Consider the following 18,744-nt stretch of genomic DNA (forward strand, 5'->3'; position numbering starts at 1 on the left):
GTCGCTTTGGATAAAAGCGTCTGCTAAATTACCGTAATGTAATGTAATGTCTGATAGTTGTTGAGACTTGAAGTATTCCAAAACTTGCTTTGATGCTACCACGTGGAATTTCTTTAATAGTTTGTCGTTTCCTTCATAATAAATTGAATTGTAAGCAATGTCAAACACTCTACATACATATTTGTACATGTTATTGGTGAGAAAAGTATCACACATGAGAAGAAAATACTCATCAAAGTTCACACAAGTTTGGTTTTATGCATTTTATTTGCACAAAGGCATACAAATGTTAGTTCACTTAGACAAACGAGGATATTTGGTGTTAATACAGATGTCTTACTGCGTCTCTATCAGTCTGGTGGAGAATCATTTGTTTCTATGGTGGAAAGATAATGAGATGTTTGTAGTTGTGTCTAAGGCAACTCAAAAACCAGAACTTCAACTCTAGTTGGGCAATAAAGTTGTTTTTATATTCACCAATTACTGTCAAGTGCCACTGTACCTTAAGGCGGGTTCCAGGAGGAATAACGCTGACAGCACAAGAAGAAAAGTGCAGAAGATACAAGAAGAAATATATGAGTTTCTTTTCATCACTAATGAACAGGTGAGTAGTTGCATTCCAGTGGCAAGTCTCATCAGCTCATGCAGCAGCTTTCTGCTTGTTGTGCTTGGCAAACCACTCGTTGCTTTTATCTTCAGCCATAGCCTGCAACAAGTGTGAAAGAGGAGGAAGAGTGAATATGCATGATATTAAATATGAAATGTAAGAAAGAAAAATGTTGATGAATGAACCAAACCTTATCCAGTAGTTCATTTCCTCTGGGGTCAATCATGGACAGCTGCCTGAAAGCCTCGTCGCCAACAAAGCAGATCTCATGGCCGTCCTAACGCAGCAATGAAAGAGTTAATATTTGACACAGACTCACAACATTACGCACATGTTTCACTTACTGGATCAGCCAATATGACCACTTCAACTGTGGCCTTTCCCGGAGTGTCCAAGCTGACTAACGGGGTGAGGATTTTCTGATTCTCTTTCTTCATCGAGGCTTCCAGGTCGGGCAGCTGAGGGATGTGATCAGATACGAACGTTGGCAACCATGATGATCATTCTAAAATATTAAGAAATGGAACAACGCGACCTCAGAATGATATCTAACCTGCTCCCGAGGACATGAAAATGCTATCCTTCCAAAAGCTGTCCCGTGATCAACTGTTCCCCCGATATGGTGAAGCTCCAGCTTACACTGCATAAACAGAAAGGAAGTACATCGTTTATTCATGAAACTAACGCAAAATACACAATACAGCTATTTACTGAGTGATCAGAGCAAAGATTGATATCATATCTTTCATATTGGACTCACATGAGTGTCTGTGTATCCTAGCAACACTGTTTTCTTTTCCTCATTCTTCTCCATCACCTTCATCCCCAAAAGTGTGGTCCAGTAGTGTGTTGATCTCTGGAGATCTGATACAGCCAGACACACTTTCCGCACAGGGTCTAGCAACGGGGAACAAGAGGGCATAAAGGTCACAGACAAGCCACTCTGACCTGATTAGGAGCTGGAGCTGAGTGCTGACATCATTCTTATTCTGCACTTCCAACTGAATACAATATGATCTGTGTTACCAAATTTCAGGTGATGAACTAAATTGGAATGATTGGAAACAAACTGGTGGACAGACAGGAGGCTTGTTGTGACTGACCGCTCTCAGGCTGCTCCCGGTCCAGCAGGTAGAAAGGGTACCCTCCTGGAGCCTGGGTCTGATACAGGCCCTCTCCCAGCTCAGTGAGGGGCCATCCCAGACGTTTAGCGTTACTGACAGCTTGGCTCGACTGCAGCGTGAGGCCCTAAAGTCAACACGATAAACAGGATATCCTTCATCTAGCCTGCTCTGCTTTTGTAATGTTGTTGTTCTTAGTTCTCACATGAATTCATACCCACCAGGAAATCGTTGCCGAGGTGATACTCTCCCACCTCATAGTTGTATGTCAGCTCAGCAACAAAATGGTCTTCTTCTGGACCAAAGCCAATCATTGTCTTGCTCCATTTTCCATTATAGGGGCTGAATGGATGCAGGATCAAAGCAGAGTTAGACTGATTGTCTGTTATTCTAAGGTCAAAAGTTCATTTGTAATTTGCACAGTTTTCACATTTTACCCATTACACGTCGCCTTGCAGCCTTCCTCAAACTCCTCATGACGTAAAACCTGAGGAAGGATGAAGGAGAAGAGCAGCACTATTTAGTTAACAGTCCTGCAAAAACACAGTAATGTCACGCACTCGCTAAGGTTGCGCAACACCTGCTGAGAATTGATAATCGATTCCAACTACAACAGCTGCCAGGTTAACAATGACTTCATTCACACTTGGACATGAAATAGAGCAAAAATAACTACATACCTTCATGCCAAGGACATCTCGGTAAAATGTGGCAGTTTTGCCTCGGTCACCAACTTTGAAAACGAAATGCAACGCTCGCCGTAAAGCCATAATAAGAGACGATAAGTTACAAGAGTGAAGTGATGCGGGGTTCGATTGAGCTTCCTGGATGATCGATTGCTCCGTCATCCATTGTTGGGAAGTGAACGGTACGGAAGCATAAATGATACGACCAGTTCTGTTTTATTACAATTTATGTTGATTATACAATTGACACATAATTATTGTAAACTTAATGCAAACCCAGAACTTAACGTTTAAAAAAAAGTTAATTTGCCCTACGCTGGTAAATGGTATCATCCAACATATCGTATTGTCTCGCGAGATTGCAACAAAGCAGACGTAAACTTTAACCCAAACATCAGTGTTTGAGAGTTCTACCCTTTTTTTATTTTACGCAAAACATCTTTTTAATATCTCAGCAATTTCAACAATAGCCATTAAAAAGTTTGAATCTTTCAGGCTGAATGAATTAATGGAAAAATAACGGTGACGTTTTTATTGTGATTTCAATGTGATTAATTTTTATGCTCCCCCTAATATATAATTTAATTGAATTCAATGAATTCTTATTCGTGTATCCCCTTTATTCGTAACTTAATTGTAGTTTTATTTATTATTTGTTAAAACCGATCCATCCTTCAATTTGGTAACGTTCACTCATAGGTGCGTTTCCTTGCCGTGCGGTGGGGGGCGCTGTGTACAGTAGTTTAGTGTGACCTCTCTGCGTCTACAGAAGAAGAAATGTACCAAGATGGCAGCGTACATGAGAAACGTGTTGTATATGTTCTCTTTAGAGAGAAACTCGCTCCTGTCGAGGGGAAACGGTGTCATGGTAGAATCTAAGCGGTTTATTCGCGGGCTGAGACGGAAGCCGGTCAGGGTGCTGTTTCCCGACGCCGAGACGGGTCGAATCCTGCAGCCACCTCAGGCTCCATCGGCCGGGCGCAAAGAGAAGCAGGCACCGATGAGGAGGAAAGAAGAGGATGATGAAGGAGATGTCTTCATCAAGCCCCGGAAACAACACAGCGAGACAGTTAGGAGCGATCAGACAGACACAGACAGGATCCGCTATGAGACCGCGCTACCCGGAGACAAGAGACTGGCGTAAGTGTCCCCTCATCTGTCGCTACTTTCTCGCTATTAATGTCCTCTCACACCGCCTGCCTGTCCGTCTCCTCTGTCTCTGTCCTCTAGAAGGTTGGCGAGCGTGGCCCGGTCCAGGTCGTTCCGGGAGAATCAGGGTAAAGTCCTGCTGGAGGGCCGCCGGCTGATCTGCGACGCCCTGAGCGCCGGAGCGAACCCTCAGATTGTGTTCTTCAGCACCCTGGAGCGGCTCCGGGAGCTTCCCCTGGACCGGCTCAAGAGGGCCTCGCTGGTCAAGGTCAAGTTTGAGGACATTAAGATTTGGTCTGACGTCGTAGCCCCACAAGGGGTCATAGGTAAGAGGATGGACTGACTATTTGTTATAAACCTGGAATATGTAGGATTGATTGATTGATTGATGATGTTGTTGATCTTCTTCAGCTATATTCTCTCGACCTGATCCGCTCCGGATGAAGTTCTCTCACTCGGGTCATTCGGTGCCACTGACCCTCATATGCGACAATATCCGAGACCCCGGTAACCTGGGCACCATCCTGCGCTGTGCTGCTGCTGCTGGATGCCACAGCGTCCTGCTCACCAAGGGTTAGTCAGTTCCCATCAATCACACGCTGCTGGGAAGTGTCTCCGTTTCTTTTCTCTGCTCCTAACCTGCCTTGTTCCCTCCCTCACACAGGCTGTGTTGATGCCTGGGAGCCCAAAGTCCTGCGTGCAGCCATGGGAGCTCATTTCTGCCTCCCCATCTATCCCAGTCTGGGCTGGGCTGAGATAGAGGATCACCTTCCTAAACCTGTGACCGTTCACGTGGCTGATCACTGCAGTCGTCCTGATAGAGCAGCGGACGCAGCAGGAGCTCGAGTGGATGAGTCCCACAGGCCCTCGGGCAAGGCAGCAGACTATGGCTGGGTCAGCACGAGAACTGAGAAGAGCAAGAATCGCTACGAGGACTATGACTCAGGTTCAGACTCAGACTCAGACTCAGACTCTGATAGTGAAGATGAAAGAGCTTCCCGTCCTCAGGTGGGCAGAAGGCTGTACCATGAGACCTGGGCCCAGAGTCCCTCAGCTCTGGTCATAGGTGGTGAGACACACGGCCTGAGTGAGGACGCAATGCAGCTGGCGGGGAAGACGGCCGGTCAGAGGCTTTATATCCCCGTGGTGCCCGAGGTGGACAGCTTAAACTCAGCCATGGCGGCCAGCGTGCTGCTGTTTGAGGGCAGGAAGCAGCTGCTGAAAGTGATGGAGACGTCTGGAAAGAAAGAGAAACGTGAGGCACAGCGACGTGTCACGTGACTTCACCAACATGTGTGACTAATGATGTGTGTACCTGTAACTTGTTGATGAGACAAAATGTAAATAAAGCTGTTTATCATTGGACAATCCTGGGAAAATTTAAGTTTTTATGACAAATTTACCAGGAACATGAATCATTGAGATTATAAACATTGCTATGATGAAATAAGCCGTTCCTCTCGAGGATGTGAGGCCTTCAGGGGTGTTTGTGGTCCATGTTTCAGCTCGGTGGTCCATGTTTGTGAAGGAGGCTTCAGTCAATCTAGATCTCTTGGGTCCTTCAGAGGGCCCAGACCCACTGGGGCTGAACTGCTCTCTTGTCTTCATCCTTCATTTTGTTCCTGCAGCTGTTTCTCCTTTATTTTCTGTGCAAACATGGAAACTTAATGGAAAATATCTTCATCTGTCATCTTGATATCTGTCTCCTATATTAAATACAGCCTTTATATTCTGAGGCCTGTGTGAGTCACTGCACTGTTTACACTCTCCAGCTGTTTGACGTAACAGAAGCATCAGAACGTTTGTGCTCGCCAGTGAAATTCTTTTAATGTTTGTGAGAAGTCACGACTTTAAGATACAACCTAAGAGTAAACAGAATATAGAGATTTGTACATTCAACACTTTTTCAAAAGCCTATTTTCTTTGTTTTGTGCCTTCAGAAACATACTTGTCTGTACTTTTCATTAGGGGACCTTCACAGAAAGTCCTCGTTGTGACTTAGAGACGAGAGCCGGCGGTAACAACGGGCCGAAGGACGAAAGTCACTGGTGACACGCGACAAAGACGCAGGGTCGTCCGTCTGTCCCGAGCAGACAGGAAGTGCTCGTGTGCTCGATCTACAGCGGTGAAAATGTTGCAATGTTTTATTCTTTCGACATATTTGGGAAAAGGAAACGTGGATCTTTGCTGACGTGACAGAAAACAGAGTCGACTGAATGTTTAGGTCCACTGGGTAAATCTCTGGTTTTCCTACAACTCAGAAATGCTACAGAATGAAAAAACAAAAATACAAACACTTGAAGAGGAAACAAAACAAAACAACAGGTCTCTATATATATATATATATATATATATATATATATATATATATATATATATATTACTGTAGGGACTAGAGTCAAGGCAAGGCACCACAGGAGAGAAAGGAACAGGTCTAAAAATGTTAAAATGTCAGTAAAAAGTGAGACGTCTCTCTAACAGTCAAAGTGAGGGCGAGGAGGAGAGAAAGAGAGAGAGGGAGGAGGATGAAGGGTGAAGCGACGGGTCGGGGGTGTGTCGATGGTGCTGTGAGTCCCATTTGGTGGCCCAACGCCTCAGATGGGCTCCGGCTTGAGCTTCTCGCCTAAGAAGTCGCCCACAAACTGCTCCACCACGGCCGGCGTGATCTCCTCCACGTCCCGCACGTACTTGGCGCGGGCGGACATGTCCAGGATGGTGAGCAGGGGCGTCGCCTCTGGCAGGTTGGTGTAGTCCCTCAGGGAGTCGCTCATGTCGTCCTGCGGGGGAGAGAAAAGAGATTAATCTACGCCGATACCCCCCCCACCTCTGTGTGTTAGAATAGTACGTTCCTCTGAGGGTTATGTGAGCTACTTTCGACAAACATGCAAAGTCAAACACTCGCACAAGCTCCAGGCGCTGCTGCTAATCAGTTGAGACTCGCTCTTGGCACGTTAAACTAGGCCGGCACCTCGTAGATGAAGCACGGCACGTTTACATCTGAAGAACTGCGTGACACGGCCTTGTTAATGCACTCGTGTGGAAAGAAGAGACAATCTCTCTTCTGTCCGGCCCGCAGAGACCAGAGACCAGAGAGCTGCTGTGTGGACAGACAGGATGGGACCAGGTGGGGAGGGGGGGGGGGTGAAGAGGTGCAGGATCCAAACCAGCCACATGTGGGCCGCAGAAACAGCGTGTTGTAAAAAGATCCCTGCTGGCTCAAACTCTCTGTAAAGTGATGTTTTCAGCCATTGTCGGCCTCAGGCTAGTTGTCACCTTTCACCCTCTAACACACACAGGTCACGACCTCACTAACTGCGTGTAACAGAATCACTAAATCGGAGCGGCTGGCTGCCAAACCGAACCGGCTTGAGAGCAGCATGAATTGCTAAAACTGAAACACAAATAAGGCAGTTTCGTCACTCTGCTTCCACGGGTGCCAGGAGCGCTGGAGGAGCTGGCAGCGCTGCGACAAAGGCTCCATTATGCTGCTACATATCTGAGCCGAGGCCAATGGGTTTCACGTGTTGTTGTTTTTTGTGTGTCAGGTCGTCTGACGTGCCGAGCGTCTATCTCCTCTCCGCTCTCATGACAGACAGACAGACCGGGCGTCCTCCTCAGCCGAGGCGCGCAGCTCGCAGGCACATTACACTTCAGCTTCATATGGAACAGATTAGGCGAAACTAGCAGGAGCGTGCCAGAGGGTGGCGCTGCAGCAGCAACAGATGGGACGTCTCCTTCAGCAGCCCCCCTCAGATTTGAATACTGTAGTCGCCTGATTTGTGTATGGTTCAGTGTGTGTGCGCGTGTGTGTTGTCAAAACACAGTCAAAGCTACAGCGCGGTGACTTCGTCCTCTGATGCTCGACTCGTCCGTCCTCTTACTGCCCTTTTGTCTCCCCCGTGTTATCTTCTTCTTTAGCTTCCTGTTTGAATACCTAAAAAGGATGAATAAGCCGAGGGCCGAGTGTGTGTGACCTCTGCTGTGCCAAACTGCAAACAGATGGAGCAGATGAGTCGGACTGTTGTTTTTGTGGTGGGAGGTTCACTTCCTCTAATCTGTGCCTTGTCTTTATTACGCCGCCAATCAGTAAATATTGACCGTGTTATCGTTACAGTCGTGAGCGAAACGCTGCTGGATTCCCTCAGTTTCCCCCTCTGGACGCTCTCTTGCAGCCGTGCTGTGTGGAGATTGCAGCTTGTGGCGCAGTAGGAAAGAACCACAGAGGGTAGAAATTCCGCAATCCATCCCATCCCCGCAGCCTTTTCCAGCGCGCTCCCATTCCAGATCTGTAATCTCTGCGTTAGTCCTTTCGCCTCCGTAGGAAAGTCATGCGTCTCCCTTTGTGCGCGCTTCGCCTCGCTTGTGTAAACTGCTTGCTGGCGAGGTGCGATGGCCGCTGCCGTCGTTTCGAACCGGAGGCCCCCCCCCCTCCCCAACCAATCCCTCCCTCCTTCCCCCCTCCCGCCCTCTCCTGCTCGGCGCTCCAGAGACACAGAAAGAGGGAAGACAAAGGGCCTCTCTGCTCTCTGCTGTGATAAGGCTCAGCCGTGTGTTTACCGTGTGGGACCTGCTGAGCCGTGTCGGGGTTAGTTGGCTTATGGAGGCACTGTGGCATTTCACAGACGATGGCCGGCTGATAAGGACCCGAAAGCCCGGAGTGATAATAAACCGGCTTTGATGTCTGAGGAGTGGACGTGGTTTGCGAAATATGGAGATACTTTCTGCGATTGGGCAACAAGACTTCCATCCTGGGACAGAGCCGCTGATAAGGATAACATTCCCTGGTGTGTGTGTGTGTGTGTGTGTGACTGTGGGATAAATGATGAAGATGGCGATAAAGATGGATTGAATTACAGAAGGCAACAAGTTTTAGTCCAAGATGAAACCAAACAAAAGCAGTGAGATCCTCCATGACGTCACGCTCACATGCTGCTTCTTCTAACGTGGTAAAGCGGCGACATCACCACTGAAACATCTGTCAATATTAGCGTTTCCCCTGTATTGTTGATTGAGCTATAACCGGCATTATGTCTCCTGGTTGAATTTCTTTCTGCCCAGCGAACAGCAGAAACAACACTTCAGACATTCCAACCAGCAACACAATCTGCTCCCAATGAAACCGGTCTTGGTGGATATTAATACATGTAGTAGAAGAAGAATGTATATGCTTAAAAAGTCAAAGAGGTTATTCTGTTTCATGGGAACAGAAACAAATAAGAGGAGGATTACGCAATTACACATCACACAAACTCGATTCCTCCCCTTCGCGTGCGGCGGCGGACGAATCCCCCGTCCTGCCTTTATAAATCACTCCTCTGATCTGAGCTGCGTGGCATTCGCAGCGTTTGTAAGTGGAGTAACAGGATCCTGCGTGGCTCTGCCCGAGCCCCGGGCGCCCCCTGAGAGCCTGCCAGCATTACTGCTGCATCATGGACACAGTAAACCCGGCAGCTGGTCTGGTGGGGACGCGCGTGTGTGTGTGTGTGTGTGTGTGTACCGGGGGGCCTTAACCCAATCAGACAGTGAGACAGTGAGCTCCGTCTGTGGGAAGGAAACTTGGTGATTTCATAGCCGGCCCACCTAAAGCCAGGATGTGATACTGTGCAGATACTGTACATCTGCATTACAGCATGATCCACGAGGGGAAACAGAACCTGGGCCGCACTCACACTGACCCCTCAGACGCCACCTGCTCCCACGCATAAGCGCCTCTTTGTGTTCAGGTTGATAATGAAGGACGTGGGGCAGAATTATCTCAGCTCCTGGTGGCTCCAGTAGAGCGTCCCGGCTCTGTGCGTGTGTGTGTGTGTCAGTGGCATTTGAAGGCTGACATCAGGGCGGAGCCGCCTTGGACATACATACATGCACCCGGGGTCAAGCAGTTAGCACATGTGTGAGCCCCCCCTCCGCCATGAAACCCAAACCCGGCCCTTGATGTGTGTGTGACATGAAAAAAGCGCCGTAGTCCTCCCAGACTAACGGGAGGGAAGAGGGGGGGGGGAGAAAGGGGCCGAGGTCGGGAGGAGCTAATCTGCCAATTATGTCGCTAACTCCACCAGTTTTAGAAAGGTCGAGATGGAACAACAGCGAGAGAACAAGAGTTAGGAAAACTCCTGGCTCCCTTCTGAAGCGGGGGGGGGGTGTGTGAGGAGATGAAAGGCTGATGTGGAGGCAGCGAGTCTGCTGGCACCCTCTTCCTCCAGACATCCACCCTGTTGGATTCTGGGTCACGGAGGGGCCTCGCTTAAGTTGTGATTTCAGCATTTACCCACGTGCGGCTCACAGTCAGGTCTCACCTCTCCGGCGACGAAGAACAGCAGCGGCGTCTCCTCCTCCTTGGCTTTGTACTTGGCCGTGAGCTTCTCTGCGATGGGCTGGATCAGCTCCTTGGCCGGCTCCAGCTCGCCCTCCTCCTCGGCATCTGAATCCAACCGGGAGAGAGAGGGAGAGAGAGAGATAGAGAGAGACGAGCACAGATGTTAAAATGTGACACGGACAGAGAGAGAAAACGGCACAGATGGGTGAAAGGAGACGCGAGGAGAGAGAGGAGAGGTGAGGGCGCTGAGCTGCTGTACAGATGGTCGCTGTCTCATTAGCACATCAGCTTTGACCCCGACCAGGGTGGTCTCAGAGTCGGAGGTCACCACCTTGTGGCTTTTGTCCAGTTTCAGTCTGAGTCACTGTGCAGCAGATCCCACATCCACACAATCCTGCTGCATGATGCATCAGCGACGCAACAAACATGAGGAACGATTCCCTCACCGTCCTTTGACTCAGGAAGAATTTTCCACAAAGTCTGACATTCAATCTGCTCCCCATAAATGCCAATTCATTCATGAGGCGGCGGGGCCCCCCCCCCGCAGGGAGCAGATGAGCAGATGCAGCGCCGCATGCCTGCCTACTCACCCACGAAAAGCACGAGGCAGGGCCCCTCGTGGAGCTGCACGGCGTTGGATTCGTTGAGCTCCAGCACCGGCCGGGGATGCCAGGGGAAGAGCCGGCACTCGGGGTCGTTCAGCACCTCGACGCGGCCCTGCCGTGTGATCACGTGACCCTCCGCGTCCAACAGAATCAGGGTGGGAATACCTGAGGAGAGAGACGGGGACAGAAAGGATGGAGGGGGAGGATGACAGGAGAGAGAGAGGGGGGGGAGGAGTTAAGGGTTATTTCTCTTCATCATCCCTTCATCATCACTCACACAGATGCTCTCCCACTCTGAGATTTGGCTTCTAGAGTTTCAGGCTTTCACCTCCTTTCACCTCTGCACACTCTGACCTCTGCTGTGACCTCTAGCTGAGGCAGGAACATCTCAGTGACCTCTTCACTCTGCCTCCTCCACAGCTCCCTGATTACCATCTCTGCTGGCTTATTAACCGCCTTATCAGAAACAGACACCATCCGGGGAGCGACTGCGGTGTCTCAGCGTGTGTGCTCATGCGGAGCGGAGGTGGAGGCGGGGGGAGCTTGCATGAACTGCAGGGGTTTGGGTGCAGGAGGGGGCAGTGTTGACTCGTACTCCGCGTGCATTCCTCACATTCTTTACAGGAGAGGTGCACAGGCGGCTCTCCGTAACTGCGTCCACACACACACACACACGTACACACACTCCTTTGCACACAGACAGGAGGAGGGAATGGAGGGGAAGAGAGGAAGAGGAGCAGCTCTACTGTAAACCTGATCATCAGAGGCTCACGGGCGAGACTTACGAGCGCCACAATAATGCGGACTTCCAAATATGAACTGTTACAGGAGAATGAGGGTGACGCCCTGTAAGATCACATCTTTCTCTCTGCTACTTCAGGTTACAAACACAGACTTTGGGAGGTGAGGATGGACATCTAACTGAACTTATAACTTCATGCAGAGGCTTAAAGCTCAGTCAGTGACCGAGTGACCTTAGTGAAACGGTATCACTTGACGCCAGGCAGGAAGAGGAAGCAGCCTTTCACCCTCTCTCATCCCAAAGCAAACAGGAAGCGGAGGAGTACCTTGTATTCCGTAGAGTCTGTTGAGTCGTGATCGGCGAGCTTCGTCTGAATAAGGAATCGCCAACCACGGCATCTCGCTGAAGTACTGCTTAAACGACTCCTCCGACCTGGAAGGGGATCGGACGGGAAGAACAACCGATTAGAGAACCCGGTGTATAAGACAGATGTGAGACGTGTCCACAGTCTCCGTCCCGGCCTCACTGGATCTCTCACCTGTCAGCGCTGACGAACACGATCTCAAACTTCTGTCCCGCCTCTTTGACGGCTCGATACGACTCCACGAGCACGCGGGTCAGACTGCGGCACGGCGGGCACTGGGGAGACGGACAGAGAGACGAGAAGAAAAGTGTGAAGGGGCACGACAATGACAAACGGACACGATGGCAAACACGTGGCGTCTCATCGCTCCAGGAGCTTCCTGCTGGAACGCAAACCAGTCATTCGTTTATATTTTGTATCCAGCTTTCTTTCAAATACAATCCAGAGCCATTAAAACACTAATCCTGCTGTACTGCCCCAGCTTGACGAAGCATTGAGAGAGAGTGTGTGTGTGTGTGTGGGTTTGGAGCGGGGGGAGTGGTGGTATGGCTGGTATTGAGATGACATCACACAATGCCACGGCAGCGGTGGGAAAGGAAAACAAGCCGTCCAGTGTAGCTCATGATCACACTCTCACTAAGCACGGGCTCTAATCTGTGTTTGGGGCTCTGAGTCGAGCTATACACACACACACACACACACACGCACGCACACACACACACACATATGATATCTTAGCTTTTGATATATTGTGATTGAACTGTAATGTTTCCTTCCCACTGAACTGTAACATCAACACAGATGGGTGTGTGTGTATGTGTGTGTGACTCCTCATTATCACTTTCACAGCAGGGGGTGGAGGTAAAGCAGATCCACTGTTCTGTTCTGACTGATAACGTTTAGGCTGATAAAGCCACAGAGCCGTCTCGTTTGCTGAACGTGTGTGAGATGAAGCTCACGTTTCAGTGCTGTGGGCCGTTTCAGGTCCTCAGAACATGGGAGTGTGGAAGGAAAGTGAAGATACGTTTATGTGTAAATGCATTCCAGCTCCAGGTGTTTGTAAAATGACTTTAACAGCAGATGGATTTACACGAGCATCCAGGGGGCTGGAGGTGTAAAAATACCACAAATAAACTTTAACGGCTCCTGTGACTCGTCTGTTTCAGGCTGTATGCTTTGGCTTCGGGCTCTGAAGCTCCACCCCCGGCCCGCTGAGGGGGGACTCAGGACTCGCCCTGTCCTGCGTCTCATCACAAACAGTTTGTCGGCCCGTGCGAAGCCTCTCGTGCATCGCCGAGTCACGACCTTCCCTGAGCTATGGCTGCGGAGAGACAATAGGATGATGTCATGAGGGCGTGGCGACTGACGTCTCCTTTCAAAGGTCCAGAGGTGGCGAGAGCAAAGACGGGGGAAAGTGTTCTGTTAACGTCATCACGCAAACACAATGGATTCCTCCTGTCCTCCCTGCTGCTGCTGTCTCTTATCTGTCATGACGACTGCTCTGCTTCACCCCTGTGCTGACTCAATGTTTCAGATACGCAGAGGGACAGACACACACCAAAACCGGGCGTCCAACCAGGCTCTTTGTCCTCCGCACTCACCCAGTGTGCAGAGAAATACACTCCCACATAGTGTCCCTCCAGAGAGCTGCTGTCTGTCGTCTGCCGGTTGTTCCTGAGCAGAGGCCCGGCGACCACCTCCGCAAATGGCTTCGGCCCCCAGGGGAACTCCAGGCCTGAGAGAGGGGTCAGGGGTGGGGGGGAGGGAGGGAGGGAGGGAAGGAGGGAGGGAGGGAGGGACAGGGGAACAAAAAGCAGGAAGGGAAAGAACAGACAGATCCATGTGTCAGGTAACTGAGAAGAGTGCGGAGGGATTTCTCTCCATCACAGCTATTAGGATTCACACACACACACACACACACACGGAGACACGCACACACACACCATCACTCAAAAGCTGCTCTGCGATTGCCGTCATGTGCTTTTTTTTTTGAAACGCGGCGACACAACAGAGGCTGAAATACAGTTTTAATGACGAGTGAAAGCGCCGCCTCTCCAGCAAACGAGTGCTGCCAGCGATACTTCCCTCTCACTCTTTCATAACATCGCTTCCCTTTCACCGCGTCTTCATTGTCGCCGTCAAGGCCTCCAGATGCATTTGGTGGAGCCGAATTCAAAAAAGAGAAGGAAGGAGAGGAGAGGGGGTGATGATAAATAAAAGGCTTTATGACTGACTCATAATGGCGTCTTTATGCCGGCGCGCTTGCGTGGGGCTTCATTAGGCAGGAATGACACGTCTGCACTGCGCTGCCTCGGCCCTTTCATTGTTGTCCTGATTGCAAAAGTGCTCTCCATCTTTAATGCTGCAGGCAACTCCGCCGCCACTCAACTCAGGGGCTTTCATCGGCGCTGAAAGGCAGAGGGTCTGCGATCGTTTGTGCCCACCCCTCATTGTCCTGCCAGCTTTAACCGCTGCTCCGTTGCCGTAACTACAGCCGTAGAGTGGCAGCTTATAAAGTCCCTGCGTTCCCTGATATGAATCTCTCCTCAATCCGCAACCAGTTAGGAATCAAGTTAATGAATCATGGAAGTTATACGACAGGCTGGGACCGGTGTCTCCGGCCAAAACGGCACATCTGTCACAGCGCTCTGCTTCGTCCCATCACCGCTCGCCGCTCTCACATGACTGATGGGACTTCCTAATGCCGACCAAACAGGGGAACGAAGAGCGGCCTTTCAAAAAATATTGAGATCATTCCAACCCCCTGGCGGACTTTCTCTCTACCGGAGCGGAATACAAGTCGTCTCTTGTTAATTCTCCGTCTCCCACTTGAAACAGCGGAAATTATAGGTTGGGCGGGAGAGGGGGTGAAACATGGACGCCCTATAATATTCATTCAGCACCGCAATTATGGTGGCATCAACAGGAGCGAGGGGGGGGAGGGGGGGGGGGGGGGGGGGCAAATATACGTTTGGATCCACATGTTGAGTGATGAGCCACGACAATAGATTCACCAGGAATGCTGAGCACGTGTTTGTTGTTGCAGGCGGGAGGATTGCGGCATGTGTGTTGCATTTGTGTGTGTCTGAGAACACTGAGAAGAAGCATGTGAGAAGGAAAAGTCATATTGAACAAGTTGAAAGGCAGTAAGACTCTGCAAATTACATCCAAACGGACATTTTTAAGGTTTAAATTGAAGCATTTTTGGTCTCATTTGTCATTCACTTACCCGGTCTTTAGGCTACTAGGTCTTTGAATGGAACCTTACGGATCCTCATGCTTCAGCCGCGTAAACATAGACGCAATAATAACTTGTCAAACTGTCAGTTGTTCAGCTACTACATTCTCTCAGCTACTCCACGTTATGGGGCGACCCCGTGCGAGCTGCAGATGTGAGAAACGCTTGACCTTAAGTAGTTAAAGAACATTCTGAGGCCACGGTCGACACATAAGCATCTAACTCAACGTATAACTTCATGAGGAGAAGCCAGAAATGGCTCCAAAATGACAGACGGGTCGTATTAAGATTTGATTTATATTCTTCCATGATTACAGTGTGAATAGGCCGAACCCAACAGAACGTCCCTGAACGCATCACTTTTAATTCATGCTTCACTCCCGTGACACGTTCACGTCAACATGTAACAGTTGTGGTTGGACTCCACAAAGCGTAAGAGACTAGAGAGCATGTGTTTGACCAGCACCTGCCATCTGGAAGCCAGCCAATCACAACCAGAGCAGGGCCCTTAAAGAGACAGTACTCCCAATACTTAAAATACTGAAGTTTACAGTCCCTTAAACTCATCGTACATACCTGCAATTAAGGCAAATATGTGAGTAACCCACATGCGTGAAGGGAAGTAATAAGATTCCGCCGTTCTGCCGATACATGCAAGCCGTCGATTGCGTAACCACAGTATGAGGGCGAGTCCAGCGAGGCGTTTACATGCCTGAGTAAACTGATTTACTATTGCGTAATCTCTGCCTGTTACTCGTGTAAATATGCAGTGATTTATGCCAAATTTAATCACACGACTCAAAGGTCATGAAGGTCAGAATAATGGGTTATCTCATGTTGTATATACGAGCAGGATATCTACATTTATGACTGTGCGTGGGTGTGTGTGTGTATCCCTGATCTCACCTTTGGGGTCGTCTCTGACCACCAGTAAACCGTTCCGGCACACCACCTTCCCCGTAGCTGCGTCCACAAACACCAGAGACGGGATGCTGGTCACCTTGTACTTATTCCACAGCTTCATCTGCAGGGGAAGAAGAGAAAGAGAGAGAGATGAGGAGGTTGGAAAAACATATATTAATGGAAAGACCCCCCAAAAAACACACATTGATTTATTCCCGTTTCGGAGCTGGAGAAGCCATTTAACCCGACTTTTTAACATGCGATCTAAATCTGCTCCTCCACTGGAATACTTTAAACAAAACACATGTCAAACTAAGCAGCATATGTCTTCTCTGTGCTGCACAGAGGGGACGGAGGGAGAGAGGGAGGGGTGCAGTCTCGTCCCTGCGGTGAGTTAGCTGAGCGGGGGAGTCGCAGTGCTGCAGGGGGGGGGGGTGGTGTGAGAGAGATCCGACTTTAAAGAGGCGGAATCGTAGCAAACTCGGAGCAAACTCCAGGAGGGCATTTTGTCCCTGCTGCGTCATGGAAAACAGCAAACTGATCAAAAAAAAACAATGTCCACCTGACAAATCCCTCTGCAGCACCACTTCTGCTGAAACGGTCAGAAGCCATTTCTGTCTCCTTCCCCTGGTGTAAATTACTGCAGTTTTCTGAATATGTGACACTTTGACTGGCATTTATGAGGCGCTGTGGGCCTTAAATGTAACTTAAGCCTCCAATTCAACCGCTGTGATATGAACACAGCCTCGTGAAAATCGGGAGATTCTCTTAAAAAAGCCAGGAACCTGCGCGGGAAGCGGCAGCGTTTACAGGCCTGAGCCGTCAGCGTGGATGTTCACATCAAAGGACAGATGAAGCATTTCACATATCTGAGACTCGCTTTCCATATCAGAGGGAAGCCTGCTGCACTTTGAACAGGAGAGGAGCTGAAGAGCGTCAATCGCTTTTCCCCCCGCCCGGTGCCAAAAAGTTGCCGTTTCAGCGACGACAGAAGAGCCAGATGATCCTTAAGCGAGCGGAAACATTTTCAGACGGGAATGCCGGGAGCAGGAAAGTGGAAAATGACTGTCAAAAGAGTGCTAAAGATGGAGAGGATGTGAATATACTGTATCCGTATGTGTGTGTGTGTCGGTGTTGGATCAAACCCTCCAGGCCGCTTTGCTGTGACGTATCTAAAGAGTGAGGCAGAGATCAAAAATAACAGGAGAAATAAACAGACTGAGCTTCTTATGTGTTAACCGGCTGCACAAAGTCAAACACTTCAGCAGCGGAGGGACGGAACCTTTTGTGTAGATCTTGCGGTTGTTATTGGACCAGGTTGCGAGCCAAACGAGGTGGGGATCGCTCCGCTCCGACCAAAAGGAGGAAGACGTAAAGAGGCGACAGCCTGCTGTGCGTCTGTCCCCTTTCGTGTGTGTGTGTGTGTGTGTGTGTGTATGACGACATCTGGAACTTTGGCAGCAGTTGACCGCAGGCCCTCAGAGGTCAGACGGTCTGTCCCAGGCAGAAGACGACTCGGAGCCTCCAGACTATGTGGGTCTGGACGTTCCTCAAAAGTAAACCCCAGAGTCTGCCACCATCAACAGTTTTACCACACGCTCTGGAAACTCTATCTGCTCTCACAAATTGATGGGGTTAGGGGCATTAAGTGCGACCGTCTCCAGTGTCTAATGCGACCCACGGTACATCTGCGTAACTCGGCAAACGCTCGGCTCACGCTGCGTGCTGTCCTCCCGCATTAGCATCCGCCGCGCTGATGATGTGCGAATGGAGCGGCGGCTCCGTCCAGAGAGTGAGAGTGACGGATCGAAAGTGACAACCGATCGGTTCTGAATTAAATGAACTGGATCCAATATCCAGGCCCAGATGTGTTCATGTGTATGTAGCGGCATATGCAGTGTGAGTGCAGACAGGTGTTCAATGACGATGACGAGACTTCTACAATACGCACCATAAAACTAAAACAACAGTGTATACCAATGCCAAGGCCAAACAGTCCTCCAATTATGAGAATACAAACCAACAAACTTTGGATTCTACCAGTTCTAGCTTCAAAATCGGCCTCTTGTGATTATAGCGCCGCCGTCAGTTTGATTCATGTTCAAAAAGCGACAGCAGCACCATCGGGTCACCCAGTACCATATTATTCCCTGGCTCCTGTCCAACACGCCCACCAACTTTCATGAAGAAAGTAATCCTGCTGGTATTCATAATGTGAAGACAGACAGATGGACAAACCCAACAGGGGGCAGAGGCAACAAAACTCCCTCCAACTGCCTCACCTAGAAACCACACCGTGCCTCCAGGTCATCACGCTCCCTCTACAATCGCACAGCCACACACACTCACACACACGCAATGTTTACGGCGCTCACGTCAAGGGCAAAGACAGACGGCTGTTTGCGGCCCATCTGAGGCTTTCTGAGTCCAATCTGAGCTTTCATGCTGCAGCATCAGAGGGCCGCTGACAGATTTGTGCTGCAAACTCACAGGCAGAACCACTTCCATCTTGTCTTGCCACTAATTTACTGCATTCCTACAGGGAAAAAAAAAAATCACGTCTGAACTGCGGCCAAATCAGGCAGAGCACACCAGGCTGCTCAATCCTCCGGGGTTTTAGATCTGACTCTGGAACGGAGCGGCTGTTTTGGCGCTCAAGAGGACGAGCGGCCTTGTGTGTTGCAGCGTAAAGGACCTGGAGTCAGTCAGTCAGTCAGTCAGTCAGTCAATCCAGACGGAGATCAGGGTTTATAGCGTGTAGGCGTGGTGTCGCATCCGAGGTTTAATCGCAATCCTGCTACTGTGACTGGGCTGAATATCCTCCACCGATAAAAAAGCTTCCCACAATAACAACACACACACACAGACACACACGTTCCTCCTCTGTCCTCCTCACGGACAGAAACCAGGAGGATCGTTTGCCACCGAGATCACAATGGATGTTTCCCCAAAACCGCTGTTGTACTGTTTAGAGCCGCAGGCTGCACATTAAAGCGGAGACAATACACACAGA

General features: G+C 49.7%; 3 protein-coding genes across 3 annotated transcripts in view; 1 reads left to right on the top strand and 2 right to left on the bottom strand.

The window, feature by feature from the left end:
- Window positions 1-248: 248 nt before the first annotated feature.
- Window positions 249-2,595, bottom strand: glod4 (glyoxalase domain containing 4). Its single transcript, XM_076146116.1, has 9 exons — window positions 2,409-2,595; window positions 2,166-2,215; window positions 1,950-2,070; window positions 1,711-1,855; window positions 1,368-1,504; window positions 1,161-1,247; window positions 952-1,065; window positions 798-884; window positions 249-706 (listed from the first exon to the last, which is right to left on the bottom strand). Exons 1-9 carry the CDS (start codon window positions 2,574-2,576, stop codon window positions 641-643), a joined length of 975 nt encoding a protein of 324 aa, XP_076002231.1. The 5' UTR covers window positions 2,577-2,595; the 3' UTR covers window positions 249-640.
- A 577-nt stretch (window positions 2,596-3,172) lies between these two features.
- Window positions 3,173-5,374, top strand: mrm3a (mitochondrial rRNA methyltransferase 3a). The gene is made up of 4 exons (XM_076146412.1): window positions 3,173-3,554; window positions 3,645-3,889; window positions 3,975-4,136; window positions 4,228-5,374. Exons 1-4 carry the CDS (start codon window positions 3,202-3,204, stop codon window positions 4,842-4,844), a joined length of 1,377 nt encoding a protein of 458 aa, XP_076002527.1. The 5' UTR covers window positions 3,173-3,201; the 3' UTR covers window positions 4,845-5,374.
- A 104-nt stretch (window positions 5,375-5,478) lies between these two features.
- nxn (nucleoredoxin) overlaps window positions 5,479-18,744 on the bottom strand; it is a 46,096-nt gene continuing 32,830 nt past the window's right edge. The window contains exons 2-8 of the mRNA XM_076146413.1: window positions 15,735-15,852; window positions 13,192-13,325; window positions 11,765-11,865; window positions 11,552-11,658; window positions 10,470-10,649; window positions 9,860-9,984; window positions 5,479-6,340 (exon numbers count right to left, since the gene is read on the bottom strand). Of these exons, the coding sequence (XP_076002528.1) occupies window positions 6,158-6,340; window positions 9,860-9,984; window positions 10,470-10,649; window positions 11,552-11,658; window positions 11,765-11,865; window positions 13,192-13,325; window positions 15,735-15,852 (948 nt within the window). The 3' untranslated portion in view covers window positions 5,479-6,157. The remainder of the gene's footprint in view (window positions 6,341-9,859; window positions 9,985-10,469; window positions 10,650-11,551; window positions 11,659-11,764; window positions 11,866-13,191; window positions 13,326-15,734; window positions 15,853-18,744) is intronic.

The sequence above is a fragment of the Genypterus blacodes genome, unplaced genomic scaffold, assembly GCF_046128005.1.
Source record: "Genypterus blacodes isolate CSIRO-AG114 ecotype Tasmania unplaced genomic scaffold, CSIRO-AGI_Gbla_v1 ptg000032l_1, whole genome shotgun sequence".
NCBI classification, from domain to species: Eukaryota; Metazoa; Chordata; class Actinopteri; order Ophidiiformes; family Ophidiidae; genus Genypterus; species Genypterus blacodes.

Bases quoted from the DNA above. Each gene is read 5' to 3' on its own strand.
- glod4 (XM_076146116.1), bottom strand. From the start codon at position 2,576: ATGACGGAGCAATCGATCATCCAGGAAGCTCAATCGAACCCCGCATCA. The intron at 2,216-2,408 runs GTATGTAGTTAT...ATCCTTCCTCAG, and splicing joins GAGATGTCCTTGGCATGAAG to GTTTTACGTCATGAGGAGTT. The intron at 2,071-2,165 runs GTAAAATGTGAA...GCATCCATTCAG, and splicing joins TGCAAGGCGACGTGTAATGG to CCCCTATAATGGAAAATGGA.
- mrm3a (XM_076146412.1), top strand. From the start codon at position 3,202: ATGGCAGCGTACATGAGAAACGTGTTGTATATGTTCTCTTTAGAGAGA. The intron at 3,890-3,974 runs GTAAGAGGATGG...GATCTTCTTCAG, and splicing joins AGCCCCACAAGGGGTCATAG to CTATATTCTCTCGACCTGAT. The intron at 4,137-4,227 runs GTTAGTCAGTTC...TCCCTCACACAG, and splicing joins CAGCGTCCTGCTCACCAAGG to GCTGTGTTGATGCCTGGGAG.